This window comes from Tribolium madens, unplaced genomic scaffold (genome assembly GCF_015345945.1).
Source record: "Tribolium madens isolate multiple individuals breed KSU strain unplaced genomic scaffold, Tmad_KSU_1.1 Scaffold_97;HRSCAF=244;Tcas5.2_LG3a, whole genome shotgun sequence".
NCBI lineage: Eukaryota > Metazoa > Arthropoda > Insecta > Coleoptera > Tenebrionidae > Tribolium > Tribolium madens.
Window position 1 is genome coordinate 5,199,987 of NW_025401069.1, and position 22,609 is coordinate 5,222,595.

General features: G+C 33.5%; 6 protein-coding genes across 9 annotated transcripts in view; 3 read left to right on the plus strand and 3 right to left on the minus strand.

The window, feature by feature from the left end:
• The window catches only part of LOC123014242, a 29,254-nt gene extending 17,847 nt beyond the window's left edge, over positions 1–11,407 (plus strand). For 2 of the 3 annotated variants that reach the window (XM_044413254.1, XM_044413256.1), the window contains 7 exons: positions 2,775–2,987; positions 4,183–4,821; positions 4,873–5,049; positions 5,109–5,288; positions 5,338–5,517; positions 7,691–8,102; positions 10,378–11,407. In XM_044413254.1, the coding sequence (XP_044269189.1) occupies positions 2,775–2,987; positions 4,183–4,821; positions 4,873–5,049; positions 5,109–5,288; positions 5,338–5,517; positions 7,691–8,102; positions 10,378–10,783 (2,207 nt within the window). In that variant the 3' untranslated portion in view covers positions 10,784–11,407. Of the gene's footprint in view, positions 1–2,774; positions 2,988–4,182; positions 4,822–4,872; positions 5,050–5,108; positions 5,289–5,337; positions 5,518–7,690; positions 8,103–8,197; positions 8,388–10,377 lie in introns of all 3 variants that reach the window. The other variant, XM_044413257.1, reaches the window with a different exon arrangement.
• Positions 11,408–11,709: 302 nt separating this feature from the next.
• Positions 11,710–14,377, minus strand: LOC123014099 (putative serine protease K12H4.7). Its single transcript, XM_044412983.1, has 6 exons — positions 14,233–14,377; positions 13,943–14,166; positions 13,707–13,894; positions 12,828–13,063; positions 12,013–12,771; positions 11,710–11,961 (listed from the first exon to the last, which is right to left on the minus strand). The coding sequence occupies exons 2-6, from the start codon at positions 14,153–14,155 to the stop codon at positions 11,852–11,854; spliced, it is 1,506 nt and encodes a 501-aa protein (XP_044268918.1). The 5' UTR covers positions 14,156–14,166; positions 14,233–14,377; the 3' UTR covers positions 11,710–11,851.
• A 126-nt stretch (positions 14,378–14,503) lies between these two features.
• Positions 14,504–15,141, plus strand: LOC123014100 (60S ribosomal protein L36). The gene is made up of 2 exons (XM_044412984.1): positions 14,504–14,665; positions 14,764–15,141. Exon 2 carries the CDS (start codon positions 14,765–14,767, stop codon positions 15,098–15,100), a length of 336 nt encoding a protein of 111 aa, XP_044268919.1. The 5' UTR covers positions 14,504–14,665; position 14,764; the 3' UTR covers positions 15,101–15,141.
• A 38-nt stretch (positions 15,142–15,179) lies between these two features.
• LOC123014939 (phosphatidylinositol N-acetylglucosaminyltransferase subunit C) lies at positions 15,180–16,162 on the minus strand. The gene has a single exon (XM_044414266.1). The coding sequence runs from the start codon at positions 16,037–16,039 to the stop codon at positions 15,191–15,193; it is 849 nt and encodes a 282-aa protein (XP_044270201.1). The 5' UTR covers positions 16,040–16,162; the 3' UTR covers positions 15,180–15,190.
• Positions 16,163–16,376: 214 nt separating this feature from the next.
• LOC123014943 (glycine-rich selenoprotein-like) lies at positions 16,377–17,226 on the plus strand. Its single transcript, XM_044414277.1, has 4 exons — positions 16,377–16,536; positions 16,599–16,683; positions 16,740–16,874; positions 16,927–17,226. The coding sequence occupies exons 1-4, from the start codon at positions 16,518–16,520 to the stop codon at positions 17,027–17,029; spliced, it is 342 nt and encodes a 113-aa protein (XP_044270212.1). The 5' UTR covers positions 16,377–16,517; the 3' UTR covers positions 17,030–17,226.
• Positions 17,227–17,747: 521 nt separating this feature from the next.
• On the minus strand, positions 17,748–22,406 carry LOC123014935. Of its 2 annotated transcripts, none has more exons than XM_044414257.1 (7): positions 22,160–22,406; positions 20,216–20,413; positions 20,061–20,165; positions 18,537–18,771; positions 18,247–18,484; positions 18,007–18,194; positions 17,748–17,949 (listed from the first exon to the last, which is right to left on the minus strand). In XM_044414257.1, the coding sequence occupies exons 1-7, from the start codon at positions 22,244–22,246 to the stop codon at positions 17,843–17,845; spliced, it is 1,158 nt and encodes a 385-aa protein (XP_044270192.1). In that variant the 5' UTR covers positions 22,247–22,406; the 3' UTR covers positions 17,748–17,842. The 2 variants fall into 2 exon arrangements, with proteins under 2 accessions (XP_044270192.1, XP_044270193.1); XM_044414258.1 differs by lacking the exon at positions 22,160–22,406 and adding an exon at positions 21,366–21,559.
• Between the last annotated feature and the right edge of the window lie 203 nt (positions 22,407–22,609).

Below are 22,609 nucleotides of genomic sequence, written 5' to 3' on the forward strand. Positions count from 1 at the left end.
TAACGTTCTTGTTCTAGGGATTAAGTGTACCGTTTTTTAAAAAATCACTCGACTAGTTCCACTCTTTTACAGTAAAATGATGTAAAAAGGACTATTTAAATTACATATGTATTATGTTGAGACATTTGCACGTTGCTTTTCATTTGTACCAAGTTGCTCGGTCATCGACCATAGCCTGGAATGTAAGAAAGATCATTGCTACTGTCCCATCTTGAGACAATTGCAAAAAAGTAAATCTTAACTCATTTATCAAACCATCGACAAATGTAAATTATTGATCGGTGCTGGAAGACGACTGCTTTCTAAAATTAATTGCAAGAAAGTTTGACGTAACAAGTTTATCCGAGAATTACTTGAATTAATGAATATATCATATCAATTACCGCATGAATAATAATCATTAAACTTCATTAGTCTTAACACCATGAAAAGATCAAAATTTCACTAAACCTAAATTATCAAAAAATACCAAGTGCATAAAAATTATTATAACCAGTTTTATTACTTTCCCATCATGGCTTATTAATTATAAGAAAATTACTTTTGTCTGGACTAGTTTTTGTACGATGATAGCTTAAATCTCATTTAAAATCTAATTTAACTTAGATTACAGACTGCCAAATGAAAAGGGAGAATAGACCTACATCAAGAGAAATCTCGAAAAAACTAGTAAAAGTTAATGCGAAAATATCAACTGATAATCATTCGCAATTAAGAATATTTCTTCAAGCAAAAGAATTTGCTTTGAGGCCTTTAAAAAGTCTAATTAACCAAAATTGGATCAGTTTGTTTAATTTCTTTCCAATTTCTTCGAATATTTTGTTCTTTTAAAACTTATTACCTACCTACATTCGTTATAATTATAATTGATAAAAAAAAAACAAAAGTTTGTGCTCTTTTCAGACATGAGACAACACGACCACCCAAAATCAATTCTAATTTGAAAAAACTAACGGTCTGAAAAATAAAAAAAAACATGAATAAAACAGTTTCCATAATTATAGTTTGTATAGTTGCTACTTTGGCTAGATTCACTCACGCAAATAAAGTATCGAGTCTATTATTACCAATATATCAAAAATAATTCACTGCCGCTTAAGGGAGAAAAGATACAAATCTAGAAATTTACATAGATATCCCAAGAACCATCTATAGTATAAAAAGTCTCAACATGTTCACTTTCTTTGAAATTAGCATACTCGAACTTCAGATGTGCAACTCTTATTAGAAAAAAATCAACAGACCTGAAGCAACATTTATTTAGTTTTGACCCCATTTATTTACAAAAAAGTCCACCGTTTAATTAGATCACTAATGAGCAAATGCAATTTATCGAATATGCCATTAAAACTAATTCTCAGTTAAATTTTGTCTAATTAAACTTGTAACTAATTAAATAAGTTCAAGTCTTTGTGCGATTTAACTAACAAAGTTAATGATTTAAAGAGAGATTTGAATGCTAGTAAAGTCTGAGGTTTTAAATCCGGAATAAAACTTAAAGCTACTCGGTCAGTAGAACAATTCTGCAAGAAATTACAACAAACCACAAATAACTGAAAAAATAGTTAGTTATTTCCGACAGGTTATATAATGAGTCAACCTATCAGACTAATTACAACAAAATTAGAAAAACCTAATTTCGGGATGAATAAAATATGTTACAACATCTTATTTATACATGACAAATGTCATGAAAGTGAGAAAAATAATAAAGTAAAAGTTGCAGAAAGTTACATAAATAAAGCAAGTTAAGTTGTAACTACTGATGACGGCTGTCTGTATGAAATACAATTAAAAAAAATTTCCATAAAATTATGGATTTCTTTTATTTTGTCTAAGGTGAAAATCGATGTTAAATATTTTTCCGGATGTCAAATATACTTACCTACACCTACATAAACGGTATATCTGTGATAAGGTGTGTCCAGAAATCCCCACTCGACCTCGACCGAGAAATTTGTTTATGCAGTCCTTGGCCTTGCCGACAAACACTTCCAGTACAGTGACTTCTAAAGAAATCATAAACACAAAGATTGATTCCCAAATTAGAGAATATTATTTCACAAGAAAAAACAACGAAATTGTCAAAAAGTGGGTCAAATGTGTAATGGATTTAAGGGTTTGTGATTATTTAACAATAAAACTGCAAAGTAATAAATGTACATTATTTTTAAATTGTTCCAGTGTTTTGATTCAACAGCTTTCACACATGCCCAAACGTAAATGAAAGCATTTGCTTTTACTCAAGGAATTTTTATCTAACATCTAACCAAAAGTTGGGTTTTTACTCTTTACATATTAATATTACGTCGAATTTAAATTTCTCTTGTCGGCATGATAAAATAATAATCCACATATCATAATGTGGGTCTTTGTGTCATCACGGTTCCTACATTTCGTGATTCACTTTGTTGCACTTTTATGAGAACTTTGTTCAGGTTTACCAAAAGAAGAAGCCTGCAATTATTCTACTCTTGTGGTTTATTTCTGCTATTCAGAAATAGAAATCTTTAAAATTAATTCGAAATAGATGAACCAACTGTTAATGCTTCATTTATCACACTAATAAATTCATGCAAAAACCACCGGTGAAAGTGTTTTTGCAAAAATCGACATAAATCACTCTCACATTAAATTAATTTTTTTGCAAAACTTGCCTTTTCTCCCTAACAACTCCATCACGGTGTCTTTTTTTATTTCTACTCCCCCATAGAAAGCTTGCATATCTAATAACGCTAACCCAGTTTCACTACAATGATTACTTTTTGTTACAGTTTTGAATGTGGCTGCTGGGAAGGCCCCCATGCAAGTGAGCACAGAGTCGGGGGGAATCCCACAGAAGGCCATCGATGGAAGTACAAGTGCGTTTTTCAACGCGGAAACTTGCACTCTGACTAAAGCAGAACGTACTCCTTGGTGGTACGTTAACCTTCTGGAGCCCTACATGGTCCAGTTGGTGCGACTGGATTTTGGAAAACCCTGTTGTGGTAAGCGTTTTATTTTGATGAGTAACGAAGTAGAAAATTGGAAATTATACCTTCAAATCATCACGTAACGTTACGATAAACGGAAGGAAAACCGTTTAATCATGATTGTTAAAAAACCACACTTTCTGCACAATATTCAAATAAAGCGAAAGTAAACGAGGCCTTTGTCACGATCTTGAATTATTAACATGAATCAAAATGGATTTTAGAAGTTTCTATTTCCATTAACAAAATTGGCTCTATTTTTTGAGTTACATTAACAGTAATCAAACATTCAACGGTTCACATGTTCCAAGATGTCATGTTTTGTGAAGAGGAAATTAATCGTCCGTTTTGACTAATCGTCGACTGTTTCAGTTCTGCTTCAGTGAATATTTGACACTTTCATAATAAAATGCTCTACTAAAAAGCTCCACTTAACTGTATCGAATTCGAAAAAAGTCCATCATAAATTAAAACAATTTGACCACATTAAGTCGGTTAATTACTCAATCTAAATCATATTATTTTGTTGCAAAATACTTATGTTTGCATTACAGGATATTTCAAATAACCTTGTCTTAATGTACTTATGTGCACAATAATTATAATTAAAAAGAAGAGAAGAAAGCTCAACAATAGGATTTCCTATTTTGCTATCTTATCATGATCATGCAACCTAATCTAGAAAGTTCAAATAATCATTATGTACCAGCGTGGCCTTAGAAAAATACATATGCGTAGCGAGCTACATATAATTCTAGAACTTTTGCAACATTACAAGTGGTTCATATTTAATAACGGGGAAAAAAATTAAAACAATATATCGTACATAGTACATATCCCAAATAAAAAAAATTCTTGTCGTTATCTCTTGGTCATTCGTGGAAAAACGTTTTAAACAAATTTTGCGTCTGTGCTTGTGTGATGATCACTGCGTGCAGCTCTCTGTAAAACCATATTTACGCATTGTATATAGCAGCAACAAAAATTCAAATTTTCTTAGTGAATTAGTGAGAAATTTTTACACTTCATCTGAAATATCAAGAAATAAAACCGAAAAATTATGATTTTCTAAAATTCTTCACAACATAAAAACCATAATCGCACTGATAAAAATCGTCCTGCTTGAACATTTAATCACTTGATTGATTTATTTCTTTCAAAAAATTTATAGCGCGTTACCACATTAATTATAATTTAACACTCTTTCTAGGAGCGAACAAACCGGCGACTATCGTCGTCCGTGTGGGCAATAACCGCCCAGACCTAGGCACTAACCCCATCTGCAACCGCTTCACCGGTTTCCTCGAAGAAGGCCAACCCCTTTTCCTGCCATGCAACCCTCCCATGCCCGGAGCCTTCGTGAGCGTCCACCTCGAAGTGCCTGTCGCAAGTCAGTTATCCATTTGCGAAGCCTTTGTTTACACCGACCAAGCCCTCCCCATTGAACGATGCCCGCAATTCAGAGACCAACCCCCAGGCAGTACTGCCACTTACAACGGCAAATGTTACATTTTCTACAACAGACAACCGATGAAATTCAGGGACGCTTTGGCTTTTTGCAGAAGTCGAGGTGGAACGTTGATCGATGAGAGCAATCCAGCTTTGCAGGGTTTCATCAGTTGGGAGTTGTGGAGGAGGCACAGAAGCGACGCGAGTGGCCAGTACTGGATGGGGGCCGTCAGGGATAAGCAGCAAGGAGGCTGGCAATGGTTGAAAGGGGAAGAAGTGACTGTTTCCTTCTGGAATCTCCCTGTTGGGAACGGAGATTGTGCAAGATATGATGGTACTAAAGGGTGGCTCTGGTCGGATACCGATTGCAATATGCATCTGAACTACATTTGCCAACATCGTAAGTTTGCACAAAAATGGACTAATTTGAGATTAAATGTTTTGATTTCAGAACCTAAAGCTTGTGGAAGACCGGAACAGCCACCAAATTCGACAATGTTGGCCCAGAATTTTAACGTTGGTACCACTATCGAGTACATTTGTGACGAAGGACACCTCCTAGTTGGTCCAACGACAAGGACTTGTCTGGATACTGGATTTTACAATGAGTTCCCCCCTGTGTGCAAAAGTATTTCCCTCATTTTGGTTCTTTACATATTAATAAACTCTTTGTTTTTTCTTTTTTAGGAATTCAGTGCGGGTACCCTGCTGATATAGCAAATGGAGAGTACCTTTTGGTTAATGACAGTGTCGGTTATCTAAGCCGAGTTGTGTATACTTGTGATGAAGGTTATGAGATGATTGGAAGAGCACAACTTGCTTGTGATATTGACGAGCGGTGGAATGGTCCACCACCGCGATGTGAACGTATGTAAGAAATAATAAAATAAAACAATTTCTAACTGAAATCTTTCAGCTGTCCAATGCGAACCACCTCTCGAAATTGAAAATGGAAAATTTGAATCGCCGACTAATGAAACACTTTTCGGTTCTGTTATTGAGTATAAATGTAAATTTGGGTACAAGCTGATCGGGCCGAAAACAATCACATGTTTGGCTAATGGACAATACGATGCTCTTCCTCCTAAATGTCAAGGTACTGTAAAAGAAACAAAAAAAATAATAATTTATTAACGAGCTTATTAATCACTTAGCCCAGTCAAATTAGACAAAAATAGGGCGATCAGTGGAAAAAAATCCTAGAAAGTTGGAATTTTTTTTAAACGCTTTCTTTATTCTTGGGTAGACATACATATATCAAAAGTCCCCGAAGGTGGGGGACGAGCTCGAGAAGGGGGAGGGGGCTAAAGGTGTCTTTTTTGTTTTTTGCTTATATCTCGGAAACTATTACTCCTAACAGTTTTTGCCTGCTTATCAAAATTAAAGCCTACAAAATTTCCTACAAAAATGGTCCTTTGCATTTTTGTTGTAGGACTAGTAAGCGAGTTATAGGGCTGACAAAAAACATCATTTAAAAAATGTGCTTTATCCGCATTTAAAACAGAATTAATATTGTGATTTGAAAAAACTGAAAACAAATTGAATTTATTCGGTGCAACACTTCATTAGAGTCTTCCGAGTCGCCCTCATATGCTGCATCTTCGTCTTCAACTTAAACATTGAAAACCGAATTACAATCTTGTTCAGTACAATATTAATAAATAGATGATTTAATATCGATGATTTGAATAAAGCTTACAGTAAATTGAATGTATTGGATCCAACAGTTTATTAGAAGGAACCACGAGGGTCTATCAAGTCTTCCGAGTCATCCTTATATGCTGAACTAGCATTTCCCTGCGACTTTGTCCGCGTGTATTTCTGATATAAAATGGGAAAAAGCCCGTTCACAAAACCATTCCATTAGCTTAGGTACTCTATAACGCTAGATAATTAATTACCTATATTATGTATAGGATTCAGTTATAAATAGTGTCGTTCTTCGCATAGGCTATGTTTATGGATAAATATTAAATGTTGATTTTCATAAAGTGACGTCTCAGTGCACTTCTGCACTCTCAAAATTCGAAACTTCATGTTTCTAATTTTGTTTTAAGCGTTTAAACTCTATTTTATTTCATTGAAATTTGAAAAGTGCACTTCTACACTCTCTAAGGATCATGTTTTTTAATGTTTTTATATCCCTTTAAATGTGTACACCGTTTTATTCCCTTAAAAAACTAATTTTCGAAAAATCTGATTTTAGTGCCCCTTTACACCTCTAAAGAATTTTATGTTTACATCTTTGTTTAATCATTTACACCCCATTTAACCCCCTTACAGATTAATTATCTCTTTCATCCAAAATTTTTATTTATATCTCCGTTTAAATGTTTACACCCGAGTCACCTTTCAGGCGGTACCAGCTTAGTTGGAGAACGCTTCACACATATAAATACTTACCATATACTAATAAAATGTGTTTCAAAGAATTTTTAATGCAATTTTATGTAGATTCCAAACTTTTGAAGCCTACGGTTAGTCCTGCGGTAAAAATGAATAGAACCATTTTTGTAGGAAATTTTGATGCAGAAAAATAGACTTCAACAGTAAATTCTGCATAAATTACATAAACGATGAGTTTGTATTTATAGACCCTCGTGACTCCCCCTTCCCTTAATGAAGTATTGGACCCAGTAAATTCAATTTACTGTCAGTTTTTTTTTTAAATTACAAGACTAATTGTGTTTTAAATGCAGATAAAGCACATTTTTTTAAATGATGTTTTTTGTCTGCCCTATAACTCGCTTACGGTTAGTCCTACAACAAAAATGCAAAGGACCATTTTTGTAGGAAATTTTATAATCTTTAATTTTGATAAGAAGATAAAAACATATAAGAGTGATAATTTCCGAGATATAAGCAAAAAACCAAAAAAAAAGACACCTTTAACCCCCTCCTCGAGCTCGCCCCCCACCTTCTGGGACTTTTGATATATGTCTACCCAAGTGTAAAAAAAGCGTTTAAAAAAAATTCCAACTCTCTAAGATTTTTTTCCACCGATTTATCTAATTTGACTGGGCTAACTGGAGCTATACAAAAGTTTATCGTTGATTATTCTTGCAAAAAACTCAAACTGTGATTTTAAAAAATAGTTTTTACAGAGTGTTAAAAGTGGCACTTTTGTGAAAAAGATAAAGATTTATTTTGCCAAACGTAGTACTGTGTTATCTTTTTAAACAAAATCATAATTTCTTTATAGTTTAACTTTTTCACAAGAACAGGACAGTGTATATTTATTCTATAATAAGAAAATGGTATGCTTGCAGCTGAAGCCCTGGCATCCACCACATCGCCCCCAACGATCTCCCGATCCCCATCCCGAACAACCCCCCGCATTCGCACTCGTCCTCCCCGGCCGTCCCCCACAACCATCCGCGCCGACACCGGCACCTCCAATAAGACCCGCTCGACCACCACCCCCGCCAGCCGCACCTCCAGCTCCTCATCCGTGCCCCAGATCATCGTCGCCGGGCATCCCCAAGACAACGAAATCGCCGGAAGCTCCAACATCCAGCACGGCGAAGTGCCCAACGTCAACATCCCCCTCTCCGTCGACGGTGAGCGTCGCGAAACCTTCGGCGCCAAACTCAACCTCGGCGCCGTCATCGCCCTCGGCGCGTTCGGCGGCTTCGTCTTCTTGGCGGCCATCATCACCACCATCGTGATTTTAGTGAGAAGGTGAGTGAGTCGCGTCTGGATTTTTCTCAACTCTTTGCTGTTTCCTTCTGGTCTTTCCGTTTCATTTCGTCTTAATGTGGGATTTGCGGTCGCAGTGCGGGTGCGTCAGCTCGGTCCTCGCACCGATTGCCCTCTGCTAGCGCGATGCCCTCTCGCTGGTATACGCTACTGGCGCTACCATTTCCTGATCAGCAGATTGGCAGAAGAGAATTCTCTAGGAACTACCGGTCGCATAGAGCTGGATACTTCTCCAATCCCATCTAGCAGTGCCTCGTGAAGAACCAGGTACGACTCGACCCGCACTGCACTGCATGTACCGCAAGGGCACTACTTCACTGCACGTATTTTTATCGACACTGGTCTTTAGGTAGCCCGAGGAGACGATACTGCGACACTGCTAGCTTCTCTCATTCTGTTCTTCTCAATTTTAGTTATAAAAATGAAATAACACAAGGCCACAAAAAAAAGTCATGTCGTGACAACTTGACAAATTTTATATCATTTTGTTCGTCTCAGTGAGACAAATCAAATGCACTAAAAAAAATTTAAAAAGTCCACGGACTTTGAACAAAATAATTTTTTTCTAATTTAAATGAATTTAAAATACTTTAACTTTAAAAAATCATTACTCAATAACTATTTCCTTCAAATAAAGACCATTCTAAAGGGATGGCCCTTTAGAATGATATAAAATTTGAAATTGAATATTTGCAAACTTTTCTTCGAACACTGTTCGAAGTTGGAAGTAAATCGAAATAATCTAAGAAATACCCTACGAGTAAATTGTTTTTTCATCATTACCATCGTGTAGAGCATCTCTTTATTAGTTGTAATCCAAATTTTCAAAAAAATATACGGGATAGTTTTCAAGATATGATTTTTTGAAGTTATGGTTTGTTACTCAAGCATTGCTCCATATAGGAGAAATGCATGTTAATCTTACTTAAAATTGCATTTTTATAAAAGTATTTGTTTTAAGACTCTTCTTTTGCTTAAAAATGGTCAATTAATTAGAACAAAGAAGGTGCATCTTTGTTCTAATTAGAATAAACAAAAACTTTTTGTTTACTTAAAACAAATAAAGAGTACCTGCGTACTAATTAAAGAGTTTTCTGGTTATGAAAATGGCCACTGATCATTGAGCAAAGAAAATCTAAAAGTTTAAGGCACGAGTCTTAAATATAAGGGCAAATCTTTTTCAAATCAAATCACTTTCCATTTAGATTTTGACTTGTTCACTTTGTTCTATCTTTCTGAACTTTTTTTGAAAATGTTCTAAGCAAATGCTTTCTCATCACTTTCGAGTGATGTTAAATGCAATAAGTCACCTGATTTATTTTGTTGGTACATTCTACGATTAGCTTCAGTTAGYTTGTAGGTAGTAGTTGTTGTGATAACAGTTGCACACGAAGCAACTGACTTATTGCATTCAACATCATTAGAAAGTGATGAAAAAGCATTTGCTGAAAATATTTTCAAAAAAAAGTTCAGAAAGCTAGAACAAAGTGAACAGGTTGGAATCTGAATGGAAAAAGAAAAAGATTTGCCCTTATATTTAAGGATCGTGCCTTAAACTTGTAGATCCTTTTTGCTCAATGATCAGTGATCATTTTTAGAACAAAAAAACTCTTTATTTGCTTTAATTAGTACGTTTCAAGTAAACAAACAGTTTTTGTTTATTCTAATTAGAACAAAGAAGGTGCAATTGACCATTATTAAGCAAAAGAAGAGTCTTAAAACAAATACTTTTATAAAAATGCAATTTTAAGTAAGATTAACATGCATTTCTCCGATATGGCGCAATACCTGAATAGCAAATCATATCTTGAAAACTACTCGGTATATTATTTTTAAAATTTGGATTCTTACTAATAAAAAAATACTCTACACGATGGTGACGAAGAAAAAAAAATTACTCGTAGAGTTTTTCTTAGATTACTTCGATCTACTTCGAACTTCTTCGAACACTGTTCGAAGAAAAGTTTGCCAATATTTAATTTCCATCCCTTTAGAATGGTCTTTATTTGAAGGAAATCGGCCTAATAGTTTTTGAGTAATTACTTTTTAAAGTTAAAGTATTTTAAATTCATTTAAGTTAGAAAAAAATTATTTAGTTGAAAGTGTGTGGACTTTTTGAATTTTTTTTTAGTGCATTTGATTTGTCTTACTGAGACGAAAAAAAAAGAAATATAAAATTTGTCAAGTTGTCACGACAGGACTTTTTTTGTCGGCTTGTGTAATCACAATAGTGGTGCTCAAATGTGTTTGCTTTTAGAAATCGAAGTGCCAAACATTACCGTCATCGTGCCTCTCCAGACTGCAACACCGTAGCCTCGTTCGACTCATCCAGTTCTGAATCGCGAAACGGCTTGAATCGCTACTACCGCCAAGCTTGGGAAAACCTCCATGAATCAGCCGGTAGCAAAGCTGGTCTAAAAGCAAACAATTCAAACCACTCGCCCCTTAGACGCAAGGAAACCCTAGACGAGCCCTATCGAAACAGTGAACGGCATCGAGACGGCTCCGAGTTGGTAGTAACTGAAGCCTTTAACGGTAATAAAGCCGCCGAGAAGAAACGACACCACCATCACCACCACCACCACGACGGAAAGCAACACAAGGACGGGAGGGACTGGCGTGACCCTAAACCGCCCCTGAACCGGGACCAAAAGAGATATTGACAACCTTGTATGATTATAACAGTACAATTGGACGACTAGGAAATTTTAAATTATTTATTTATTGCTAACTGGTATGTGAAGCTGATGGTTTTAACTCTGATACCATTAAACCAAATATGTTGCTGGATTTGGAGTGAAGAGACTCGTTAGTGGCTATTTGAGGGTTTTCTCAAGCGGCGTTTCAATATTCATAATTAGTGTAAATAAATATAGCAGCAAGGAGCGCAGAAGGATGATGGTTGAATTCCTTGGCCTTACTTTACGAGTCAATTATTTTAGCTTAAAGTTTTATTTAAAGTAAGGCTAATGTGATTCACAGTACAAAAGTGAAGAACAATGGATGACTGATTCGTATATTTGTGTATAAAATGTAGTTCTCCCTGATTTCTGATTTTAAACTTAGTTTGAGATAATTTATTAGGGAAGGTAACCACTTATTAGTGCCATTGGATTAGGCAACTGAAAAATTCTACGCAAAAAGCATACCTAGTACTTGATGGCAGCATGTGTTTTTATGCATCATTACCCAAAAAGCTAGCAATAAGTACCTATAATTAGTGATTAATTCGTATGTAAGATAAATGTATCATATAATATACAAATTAAAATATATATTTATGACTAGTAGAGCGTCTTTTTTTACAAATAACGAACCGCATTATAACAAGTAAATTCAAATCAAAACCTGTTTACTGTTTCCAAAACTATACCACATGTAACATATGAGAAAAAAATCATCCAGTATTTTGATTTTACATTACAATTAAAACTGTTTTCATTTTTTTTATCGAAAACGAATAATCTCAGTTTTTGGGTGTCATATACATATAAAAATACTTTTCTAAGATTAATTTGCAATGTAAAAAAGAATAGACCATCAATAAACATTACGACGTAAAATACACATTTTTTTTAAAAACACTTGATCCAAAATAAGCAAATTTATTTAACTAAAATAGAAGAATCAAACACACAATATATTTAGTAATTTTTTATCAGTTTTTATACAATACATGGCACTAATTACGCAAACTCGTATTTTTAAATTAAAATATCACAATAAGCCCTTCACTGCCCCAACCAAGTACCGATCAAACTCAAAATCTGTTCACGAGCTTCTTTCAACTGGGGCAAATCCGTATCAGCCGGTGGGTACATATTAGCACAATGTGCAGTACCTGAAAACCAATCAAATAATCTCTTTTTAATTTTATTTAATTTCAATTTACCCTCGATATAAATAGCCGGCGCATTTTCGTCGATAGTTTTGGTGATACCTAAAGCGTGCCACGGGTCGATCGACCCATGCACAAAGACCACATTACTCACTTCAATATCAAGACCCCCATAGTACGTATTGGTGCGATCGATGACATCGTTAAGAAAATCTTCGTCGTAAATCGATCCGAAAATATCGGTGCATTGCTGGATAAAGAAATCGACGGAAAATTGATCACTGAAAATTTGTGGCTCGTAATCGGAAGTTTGGTAAAAGCCAAACTCGGTGCACGTTTGGTAGGTCCACTGGCGCCCCCCCTCGGACGCTTCGCTGTCCCAACTTACATTCCTCAAATTATTTATCATTTTGTCGTAATTATAATCCAAGCATTTCTGGTCGTAGGCGTTCAATAGCACCTCGTTGACTTTCGCAAGCCGATTAACTGGCGGTCCTATTGTCTGATTCACCATTATGTCGCAAACTACGTCTATTGTAATATTAGCTCCTGCAGGGCTGCCTACCCGATTATCTTTATTATATTGAACAACCCCGGCGAAATCATCAGCGATTGTTTCGTATAAATTAGATATGTCTTTCTCGTTGTTTACAGAATTTTGAATGGGGTCACACAGTTTGAAAAGTTCGTTCAAATTAGCTTGACCGATGGCTTGTTTGAGCAAGACACCGATTTGATCGATACCTTGTTGTACAGCAGTTACACAATCATCGCTGTGAGTCGCTAAAGATTCCTTAATGACTCTGAAATAGTCTACAAGAAGCAGTTTTGTGTCATCTGAATTGCAAATTGCAAATTTTCAGAAATACCTTTAAAGTCTACTTGTGCTAATAGAGGGCCACTAGCGGACATAGAACCGTGGACTAAATGAGGGTATTTGAATCGTAACCAAGCTGCTAATGAGCCTGGATATGAACCACCGAAAGCAATCCATTTTACATCAGACGGTAAATTGTACTTTTCATTCATTGCAGTTATAAAAGTTGCCAAGTCAGCTAAAGCTTGCTGACTGGTTAGGTACTTCAGGTTTTTGGTACTCAAGTCGCTAAAATTTATTTTATTTCTTTAATTTCTGCTCCACCTCCACATTTTTTTCAATTTTCAAAATGATCGAATACGATATTTTTTAATTAAGAATTTCAGTGCTAACTAATACTTGTGAATGATTTAAAAAATATACAAAAAAATTTGTTTGATCATAAGATTTTAAAAGACAAAATTTAATTTCATATTACAAAGGTTTAATTTTTTGTTAAGCACCATCAATAGATAGGAGATAAAGTCCTCTAAATCCAAGGACAGAAAAACAATTTCGACAAGACTCACCGGAAATAATCAATACAATAACAATATATCAAAAAACAAGATAAATAATTTTTGATTGTGATGAATGACTACTAATTTCAGTGCAATACTTTTTATAATAATATATTCCAAACACACACATTTAGAGTCATTATAAATCTCTCATAAAAAATATTGAATTTATAAAAATCACTGAAAAACACTCTAAAACAACAATAAATTTTGAGAAAATAAGCATAGATAAGTTTAGGTATTAGATATGCTGGCCCCATGTCAAAAGATTAAAGTTCAATTCAGTATCAGAAGTTATTAGCATCGTTTTAAAATAAATTTTTCAATAGCAAACAATACATTCTTGTTCAACTGAATAGAGAATAACTTACTCGGTGGGGTGACTCTTCCCATAATATCTATGCTCCAGCTGGAACATAAGAGCCCCATATTTCTCAGCATAATTGACCCAAGCTCCTTGAGTCATCCATTTAATCGAAGCCTCTCCTTCACCACCTATCATTAAAAAAACAGGGCCCCCATTTTTCGAATCAAAAAATTGATCATTGCTATAATATCTCTACAAAATGAGTTTGAAAAATTGTGACTTGATAAGTTCATCAATTACTTGTTTCCACGTTGTCTCATCTGTGGGGTTAAAATGATCCAAGTTTTGGGTAAACCATTCCTCTTGTACCTCTTTCACATTACTTTCTTTACAATTGTCTGATTTTGGTTCACCGATGTTGCCACCAACCATGCGGCCATTGCGAAAGATTCTCCAAGAATATACCTCAGAGGAAATGTAAAGTAAAGTTAACAAGAGAGTGAAGAGTTTCATGATTTGTAAATCTGAAAAATTTAAAGTAAAGTCATGAAATATCAAAAAGTAATAGATTTTTCAATTGGACCACTTACTCTGAGTGATAATGTAAAAGTAACACTTAAAACATATCACTCGCACTTAAACTAATAAAATAAATAAGAATGGACCGCTTCTTTTTAAAAATACTACATAGTGACAGATAATTATGATTTAGGGGAATAATGCTTATCTAGTGCATTTTGTTTTATTGATTGGTACTTGGACAAATGATTATTTATTTTTTACCACTAGAATTTAACCTGTTGCAATTTCTAATTCTAATGCAATGTGAAATATTAAAACATACACAGTTTTAAAATAATTTTTGTAATAACTTATAAATTTTAATCCAATAACTGTAACCAGTTGGTGTGACTGACTGTTTCAATCGATAACGGGAAATCCGTCACCGCCATCTTTCTTTCTCTTCTCAAATGTCAATTTGGTGAACACGCGTTTGTTGGTGAATTATTTCCAATAAACCATGTAAGTATTCAATCTTTAAACAGAAAAATCTGCTTTAAAATAACCTTCTTTAGTTATTGACTGGTAATAAGTTCGGCTAATTTTGTTAATATTTGCAGCATGGCACCAAGGTACGAACTCGCTATCGGTCTACAAAGGGGACACAAGACAACAAAAATTCCTTCTGGGAAGACTAAAGCTGATAAGGTTCGTCCTGCACGGTTGAAGGGGCACCAAACTAAACATTCAAAATTTGTTCGCGATCTCATTCGTGAGGTCGTTGGACACGCTCCCTATGAGAAACGTGCTATGGAATTGTTGAAAGTGTCGAAAGACAAGCGAGCCCTCAAGTTTTTGAAACGTCGTCTTGGCACTCACATCCGTGCCAAAAGGAAGCGTGAAGAATTGTCCAACATTCTTACACAAATGCGTAAAGCACAAGCTCACGCTAAGTAATTGTATTTTTAAGTTTTTGACATTAAAAACATAACGCAAAATTGTGTTTAAATGGTACCTCATTCCATAAAAAAAGCTATAATCATAAAATCATTTATTATGTTCACTGTTAATAACATCAGCATCATCAACAATGGCTTCATCCCAAGGGCCATAAATATTGGACTTGTACTTCTGATATCTTACAAATAAAACAGGACAACCGATATTGATAAAAACTCCTGTTAGAATAAAAACAATCATAAACAAAACTGAACTACTCATCAAAAAGTAAACATCACAGAGAAATAACGGTCCTATTACGTATAAAGACTTTTTAATTTTGTTCCTAAAGAAAGGGAACAGGACAAACAGTTCAACCGCAACTGTAATCAAAATAAAAGAATGATATGCTGAAGAAAGTCTTGAAGCTAAACAAATTGATGCAAAAATTGCAGCACTTAGTGACAAACTATTAGAAACAATAGCAGCACTAACCCCATAATCAAAAAAAATCAAATGAATGACCATCATAAAAAACGTCATGGTATAGATTGTATCAGTGCTTACTGTGTCTGTTAATGTATGCAATACTGGTGAAAATAAATGACCAAAAACCATAAAAATTAACAACGTTCTGAGATCATGTCCTAAATTAACTTGTGCATCTTTCGTGTAAACAAATCGATACAAAATAAATCCAAGTGCTGTAAAAATTGATGAAACTGTGAAAATTGATTCAGGTTGAGTCCATTCGTTGTATAAATATACATAAACTAGAACAAATGCAACAACTGTACAAAATTCTTCAAGTAATAAGGTGGCTCCCCATAAAGCTTCGCTCATTGAGACGGGCTTAATATTGGTCCTGAGGTCCCGTAAAAAACTGTCATCGGTGTAGTTGTCGGGATAGGGTTGATTCTCGTACAAAATCTTTCTCCAAGGTTTTTTAACTACCATGTTTTGTATCTGAATGTTTAATATCTACATCCAATCTCTCACACCGCTGTAATTTGAGTAAATGTAAGCATTTTCAATTTAAAAAATACGTTTTAAGGTTAGAGTTGACAAATGCTGTCAACTGTCAAGTGTGTAAAGTGTCAATTAAAATTTCTCCACAGAGCTAAATGAAATAGATTATGAATTATTATTAAAATAATGTATTGTCAGGTATTAAGAGGATACATTATTTAATCAAAACGTTATAGTTTTTTCCTTATTCAGTGATGTATTATTATTGTAACATTATGTTATAAGCTTTTTTTTATTGTTTGGTCAATCTAAGTTTTTAGCTATGTTTATGAAAATTATTCAATGACGTGGTGTACTACGTATGACCACCTGATTTTGACAAGTTGATAACGTCAAATTGCAGTGTAAAACATTCTAGAATTTATATAAACAAAAATCTATAAAGGTCCATAGGTATTGAAGCATAATGGTTTACGTTGCAGGAGGTAAGTAATTTTAAATTCCTTAATCTGACACTAAAATTATTCCGAAATGTAAAATTTTCTAGACGGAACTATTCACCAAAGCCCTCCTTGGAGTTTGAACCGTATAACAAAACTGTTTTATGGAGCAATATATTTTGTAATCTTCTTGTAAGTCATTTTGTAAATCTGGGGTCGAATTTAACTTAATTCTTAATTTTTTATAGCTTCAAGAGTTTAGTTGGTTTAGATAGACCCTCAACAAGCATTGGTACCTCAAAATCAAGTGGTTCACTGTTTAGAGGAAGTGGCGGCGGTGGTGGAGGAGGAGGAGGAGGAGGCGGCGGTGGAGGTCCATTTAGGTATTTACATAGTTGTTTTTGGAAATGTGTTAGTTATGACTGGTTTTTACAGACCTGGTGGGGGAGGTCCTTCAAAACGAATAATGACCATGAAAGATATCAACCCACCAAGTGTATCAATGGGAGGATGTCCTGGAGGTGCATGCGGACGATAATTCTTATGGTTTATCTCAAACATTATTAATTTATGTTCAAGAAATTACGAGACGATGCAAATTGATAACATGTTTTATTTTATAAATAGGATTATTTGTATTTATATGATATGCTTTTTCTAAACATTGCCTGATTAATTGTTATTTGTATTATAATTTACTCGTAATTAAAAAGTAATAAAATATTATAAAAACGAGTTTTTTCCTTTTTTTATTTCTTCCTTATTTTTCTTCTCTCTTTTTTAGCGTCTGAAGAATTCCTGAACCCTGAACTACATTAAATACATGTAAAGTTGGGTTTTAAACATATCAATATTTTTGGGAGTTAAAAAATATGTATTCGTGGAAATACTGCTGTTTGACGTCAGAATTTCTTTTTAAAGTGTGGTCAAATTTATAGTGAATTCCAAAAACATTTTGGGAAAATTTATTGCACGCAATGTACATACCTACCCGGCTGAAAGTTAGAACACAACTTTTGACTGAAACTTGAGACTGTAGCTTAATCAAAAAAAAAATTATGGTTTTAATTTTTTTAATACCTTTCAACAAATCACCTTGAGGACAATTTTATATTGCTTGTGGCTTGTTATATAACACTAAATTGGTATATTTACTTTTTTTGTAAAACGAAAAATTGGTTTTAATACTTGAATATTTAAGAAATTTTATATTTGTGCGGTCGCATATTTTAAAATAAAACACTTCGCCTTCCTGTTCAAGATGTTTTTGTTTTTATTAGATATATTGCAAATCTTTACATTTATATTTATTTTAAAGCTTTTAAGATGTGATAACATTATCATATCCGACCTACTTTGTATCACTTTTTAATACTATAGGGAGGACTACCAACGGTTCGTTATGTCTAGGATTGTCGGAATATAAGCTCCAAGTTCGTTTAATGCAGTCAAATATACCTAAATAAATTTAAAATATATAGGAAATTAATTTTTAAGAGTAATAAAAATCATTACCAACTGCAATGGTTCTCACGTAGTCCGTGTCTCTGAACACAGGATAGTCTTTGTTCGAATCATCTCCCAACATTTCAATAACATCACCTTCGCATTTTGGCTTACTATATTTTTTAAAAGCTGCCATTCTTTCTTCACTGCTTCTTAACATCTCAATATTCACTTCTTTTAGAGGTAGACGCAAATATCTAAAAAAATGTTTCATAATAAAAAATGTCATTCGAAATTAAAAAATATTACGAATTGCAATGCAACAAATACTCTCCCGGACTTGCCGTAAGAATATTCAATTGTGACTCATTGTCATTCTCCGTGGGCCCCATTTCCACGTTATGGAAAAGTCGGTCTCCCTCCTGTTGCAAGAAAGTCATATTAACGGAACACCCATCTCCGGCTCCGTTTCCGGAATCTCTCAAGATCTGTTGGGCTTGAACAAAATTCTCAGCTGCCAGCAAAGCTCTCGTGAGAAAGTGTCTCGCTACGATTTATCTGTTATTTGTAAATTCAGCGAAGAGCAAGAGCGTCATTACGTGTTTTCCCCGGTCTTAGATTTTTTGCGCACAGAGTGTTGATGGAAAAGACTAGACCATGATGGTTGTAGCTCATTGTATAGCCCGGCAAGTGGCCAGCGTAACACAAAGAAGTAAATTTTTCCTCTGTAACATTCCAACGTCCTTGCGGTTTATCCGATATGATATGGGCCGAAACGAAGTAAAAGTGATTCAAAGTCTCCTTCAAAGCGTCTTCGGTATGGCCAAGGATTTCCTTCAACAGGAGGATAAATTTATGTAACGGATACAGTTTACAGATTGGACATGTTCATTCATGAATAAGCAATCGATTTAATTTCTTCAATGAAGCAAGAGAAGTTTTTTGCTTTCATAGAGTGCATTTATTTAACAATACGAGGTGGTGATACAGTTCCACCCATGCATTATTGTGTTAGCGATTTAAAATTAGAAAAAAAAACTTGTGAATGTAAGATTAAAAATATAAATTATTAATAATAAAGGTATGTACTAGGTATCCTGGACAAAAAAAAATGGGACAGCAAGGTCATTAAACGTGAAACGGCTCTTATTAATAGTCAGTGATGTTCCTAACATTTTGACGTTTTGTGGGTTTTGAAAAGTCAAATTTGACATTAAACCTGCTTTACAGTGAATTTTCAGAAAGTGTTAAAATTTCCCATTTTTTGTCCGGCATGGTATATACAGTGTGTGGTGGAAAAAACTACTACACTAAATAAATTTGAAATAATTTGGAAGGAATGAATACTGCGTCATCAGGAATAGGAATTAAAAATTTTGTTGTTTTTTTCTGATTGTCTCATTAGTCATTAATAATAATATATCGTTTTCTGGTTGAGAAGTTTTTTACCTCTATACATATAGATATAATACAACATATATTTCAGTCTTATTGTCACTTTTAATAAAAATTTTAAACTCGGAAGGTACAACTTAAATATGAAATACCGTACGATCAAAAAATAAATAAATTAGAGTAGGCGGTGATTAAAGTCCTTCAGATGGCAATCCTGATTTATTACATTAAATGTCAGCGGAAACTTTGACAAGTTATTCATTTTGAGTGAAATAATGTTTACTTTAAAGCAGAAAATTTTTATTGTTGCAAGTTATTACAAAAATGCTGTATAAGACGAAATGGTCATTTTCACTTTCAGTTTGTGTGGAAAATTTTCCCAGTCAATGTATTGCCAACTGTAGAATTTAATCAAGACCTACTCTATTTTTTTTTTTTTTGATCGCATGGTATTATGTAGTAAGAAATATATTTATTTTATGAAATTCGTAAAATATGTAATGCTTAAGAAGAAATTTTTTTCGCAACACACAGTGGATTTCTGATTTCATTGTGTAGTAATTAATTCCATTCTATGTGACCTATTAATGCTATGTCGATCGGAAACAATCCAATTACTCTCAGGATAACATAAAAATGCATTTTCTTAATCAAATTTACGTAATCCTAGCATAAATTCCTTTACTCATGTGTCGGATTAATTATTTCTAAGCTAAGATGTTTATTACCTGTCCTGCATGATTAACACAAATTGTTGAACACCCATAAGGTTGTTTTATTCCATCTTCTTGTCGAGCATTTAAAATAATATTGTCCATATGGAGAAGAAATAACTACAAGAAAAGTGGTTGAATTCTGAATTTTAAATTTTTTTGAAATTTACTTCGTGGAAAGGCACTTTTGCTCCATCGGCTGTTCCTTGTAGTTCATCGATGTATTGAGGAAAATTTGCTTTTACACAGTTGAGGGTGTCCTCGTAAGCCTTACGCCCCTCAGGGGTCTCGTAAGCGGGAAGGAAATCTTCATGAAGACTTGTACTTTGTTCTAAAAAGCTTTGGATAATGGAAGCAAAATTACGACCCTGTAAACAAAATTTCATTTCAAAGGGACAAAAATTTAAAAAAACACATTAGTTGAGATCCCACACTAATATGGAAACTCTGTGTCTCTGCACATGTAGATACAGGGTGCTGCATTTTGGATGTCCGAACAGGAAATCTCCGAAACTAAAAAGTTTATTTTATTACTTGTAAAGAAATAACTGAAAAAATGTTAATTACATTATTAAATTTTACGTAAAAAAGTGCATGTATAATGTCTAAATTTCAAATCTGCATCTTCAATAATAACGAAGATATGAATTTTTTTAGATTTCGCTAAAATGTCAACTTATCAAAAGACGGTAGCGAGATGTGGTTTTAACCAATATTATTTTCTCAAAAAATAAGCCTCAAAATGTATCACTCGTTTTTGGATAAACCTTTTACTTTTGGAGATTCTCTATTCAGACATCCAAAATACAGCACCCTGTACATACATAATTTTTTAGTATAAAATCGAAGCTATTTTTGCGAAAAAATTATTACTGAAAATAAAACATTAAAAATAATAAAAATATCAAATTCCGATATTGTTATTATACCTACCAAAAGTACATTTCTTTTTTTTCACTAACATAATGTTTAGAATGTATACAATGACAACCCGCTCTACTCATGAAATGTATACATATTATTTCATTGACAAAAACATTTGACAAATTTCTGTTACAAAATGTACATTCAATTTAAATTTAAAAACAAATAAAATTACCTATAAAGTAAAGATATTTAGAATTGGAGTACAGTTTATATCGCAATTACTATTAATGTGTCTCTCGCAGTTTTGCTACAATTCCACCGATAAATGAAGGTTACTGTACGGAAAAAGCAATTTATAGTCAAGTTTGCGATAATTAATTCTTACTTAAAAGTAATTATAATCTATTTAGATGCATCTTTCATTCCGAATTTAAAATGTCTTTTTATACTTACAATAAACATGGCAGGTTATTATCATGTTTACAAAATGCGTGAGACACTAACATGTTAATTGTGACATACTTGAAAAATTCTTGCAAATTAATGCAAATAATTATTTTTTTAGCGAAGGACATGTTTAATGTGATTACCAAAAAGAATTGTTATATTTTATTAAGACTAATATAATAAATATAAATTTAGATTACATTCTCTGCACCAAATATTTAACCACATCAACAAAAAATCTGAAATATATTATGACAACTGTGCTAATATGAGTGTGCACATTGAGATAAGAAATGTAACATTGAAACTTAAGTCTCTGAAAAAAAAGCATTATTTTTAATTCTTTTGTCATTAGCTTGGATAAAATGTGTCTAACACTCGTCTGTGTGATCATTACTAAAAACAGCTGTTAATTGTTCTAATATTTACGTAAAATAATCTTAAATTTAAGTATAAAAGGCACACTGTTTGAAAGTATTGAATATAAAATTAGAATATTTCTTTAGTGATCGAACTAAATCAGAAGCTAAAGTAAGTATACTCAATAAATTATTAAGTTCAGGAATACCGCTGTTATATTGATCTTCATAATTGTTGAAACATTGACGTTATTGTGAGAACAATAAAGATAAAAATGTCTAAATGTTAAAACAAACTTTTACAATATAGAACATTATATCAATACATAAATATGACCCCTATTTACAATAGCTAAAAAATAGGTCATAAGCGATACTGATAAAATAATAAATAAATAAAATAAATAAAAAACAAAAATCACATAAGAATCAACAACTTACAACATCGAATCCAACTTCATAGTGAGTTCCTCTAGGATAGATAATCGGAATGCATTGCCTACGACCGATGCTTTCAATAACAGGCATTTCAGTTTCAGGTTTCAGAAATTTCAGGTATGAATCTATAAACGTTTTGGGTAAAGCACCACTACAGTTTAGACGCCCCCAACTTATCGTCGCGCTCTTAAATAATTCTTTGATAATTCCCCCACTACTTTACGATTTCCGTAAATTATTCAGCTTCATAACAAGGCGCATACACATTAATGAGATATTTTTACTAAAAATCTTTTGGGTTTCATCAAAACTTGTGTTATCGCAATCTTATCTCCAATTTATATTGTATATAATAGCTAACAGAGAAAACAACTAAACCAATACTTTTTCCACAAAGTAAATTATTATAAATAAAATAGGATACATAATAGGAAATAACAGTATCACAGATTT

Coding starts and splice junctions, on each gene's coding strand:
- LOC123014099 (XM_044412983.1), bottom strand. CDS start 14,155: ATGAAACTCTTCACTCTCTTGTTAACTTTACTTTACATTTCCTCTGAG. Junction 13,064..13,706: donor GGGAAGAGTCACCCCACCGA/GTAAGTTATTCT, acceptor AATAAATTTTAG/CGACTTGAGTACCAAAAACC. Junction 12,772..12,827: donor AGCACAAGTAGACTTTAAAG/GTATTTCTGAAA, acceptor TGCTTCTTGTAG/ACTATTTCAGAGTCATTAAG.
- LOC123014100 (XM_044412984.1), top strand. CDS start 14,765: ATGGCACCAAGGTACGAACTCGCTATCGGTCTACAAAGGGGACACAAG.
- LOC123014939 (XM_044414266.1), bottom strand. CDS start 16,039: ATGGTAGTTAAAAAACCTTGGAGAAAGATTTTGTACGAGAATCAACCC.
- LOC123014943 (XM_044414277.1), top strand. Junction 16,684..16,739: donor ATATATTTTGTAATCTTCTT/GTAAGTCATTTT, acceptor AATTTTTTATAG/CTTCAAGAGTTTAGTTGGTT. Junction 16,875..16,926: donor GGCGGTGGAGGTCCATTTAG/GTATTTACATAG, acceptor TGGTTTTTACAG/ACCTGGTGGGGGAGGTCCTT.
- LOC123014935 (XM_044414257.1), bottom strand. CDS start 22,246: ATGCCTGTTATTGAAAGCATCGGTCGTAGGCAATGCATTCCGATTATC. Junction 18,772..20,060: donor GTGTTAATCATGCAGGACAG/GTAATAAACATC, acceptor CTCCTGTTGAAG/GAAATCCTTGGCCATACCGA. Junction 18,485..18,536: donor TCTAAGACCGGGGAAAACAC/GTAATGACGCTC, acceptor GATAAATCGTAG/CGAGACACTTTCTCACGAGA.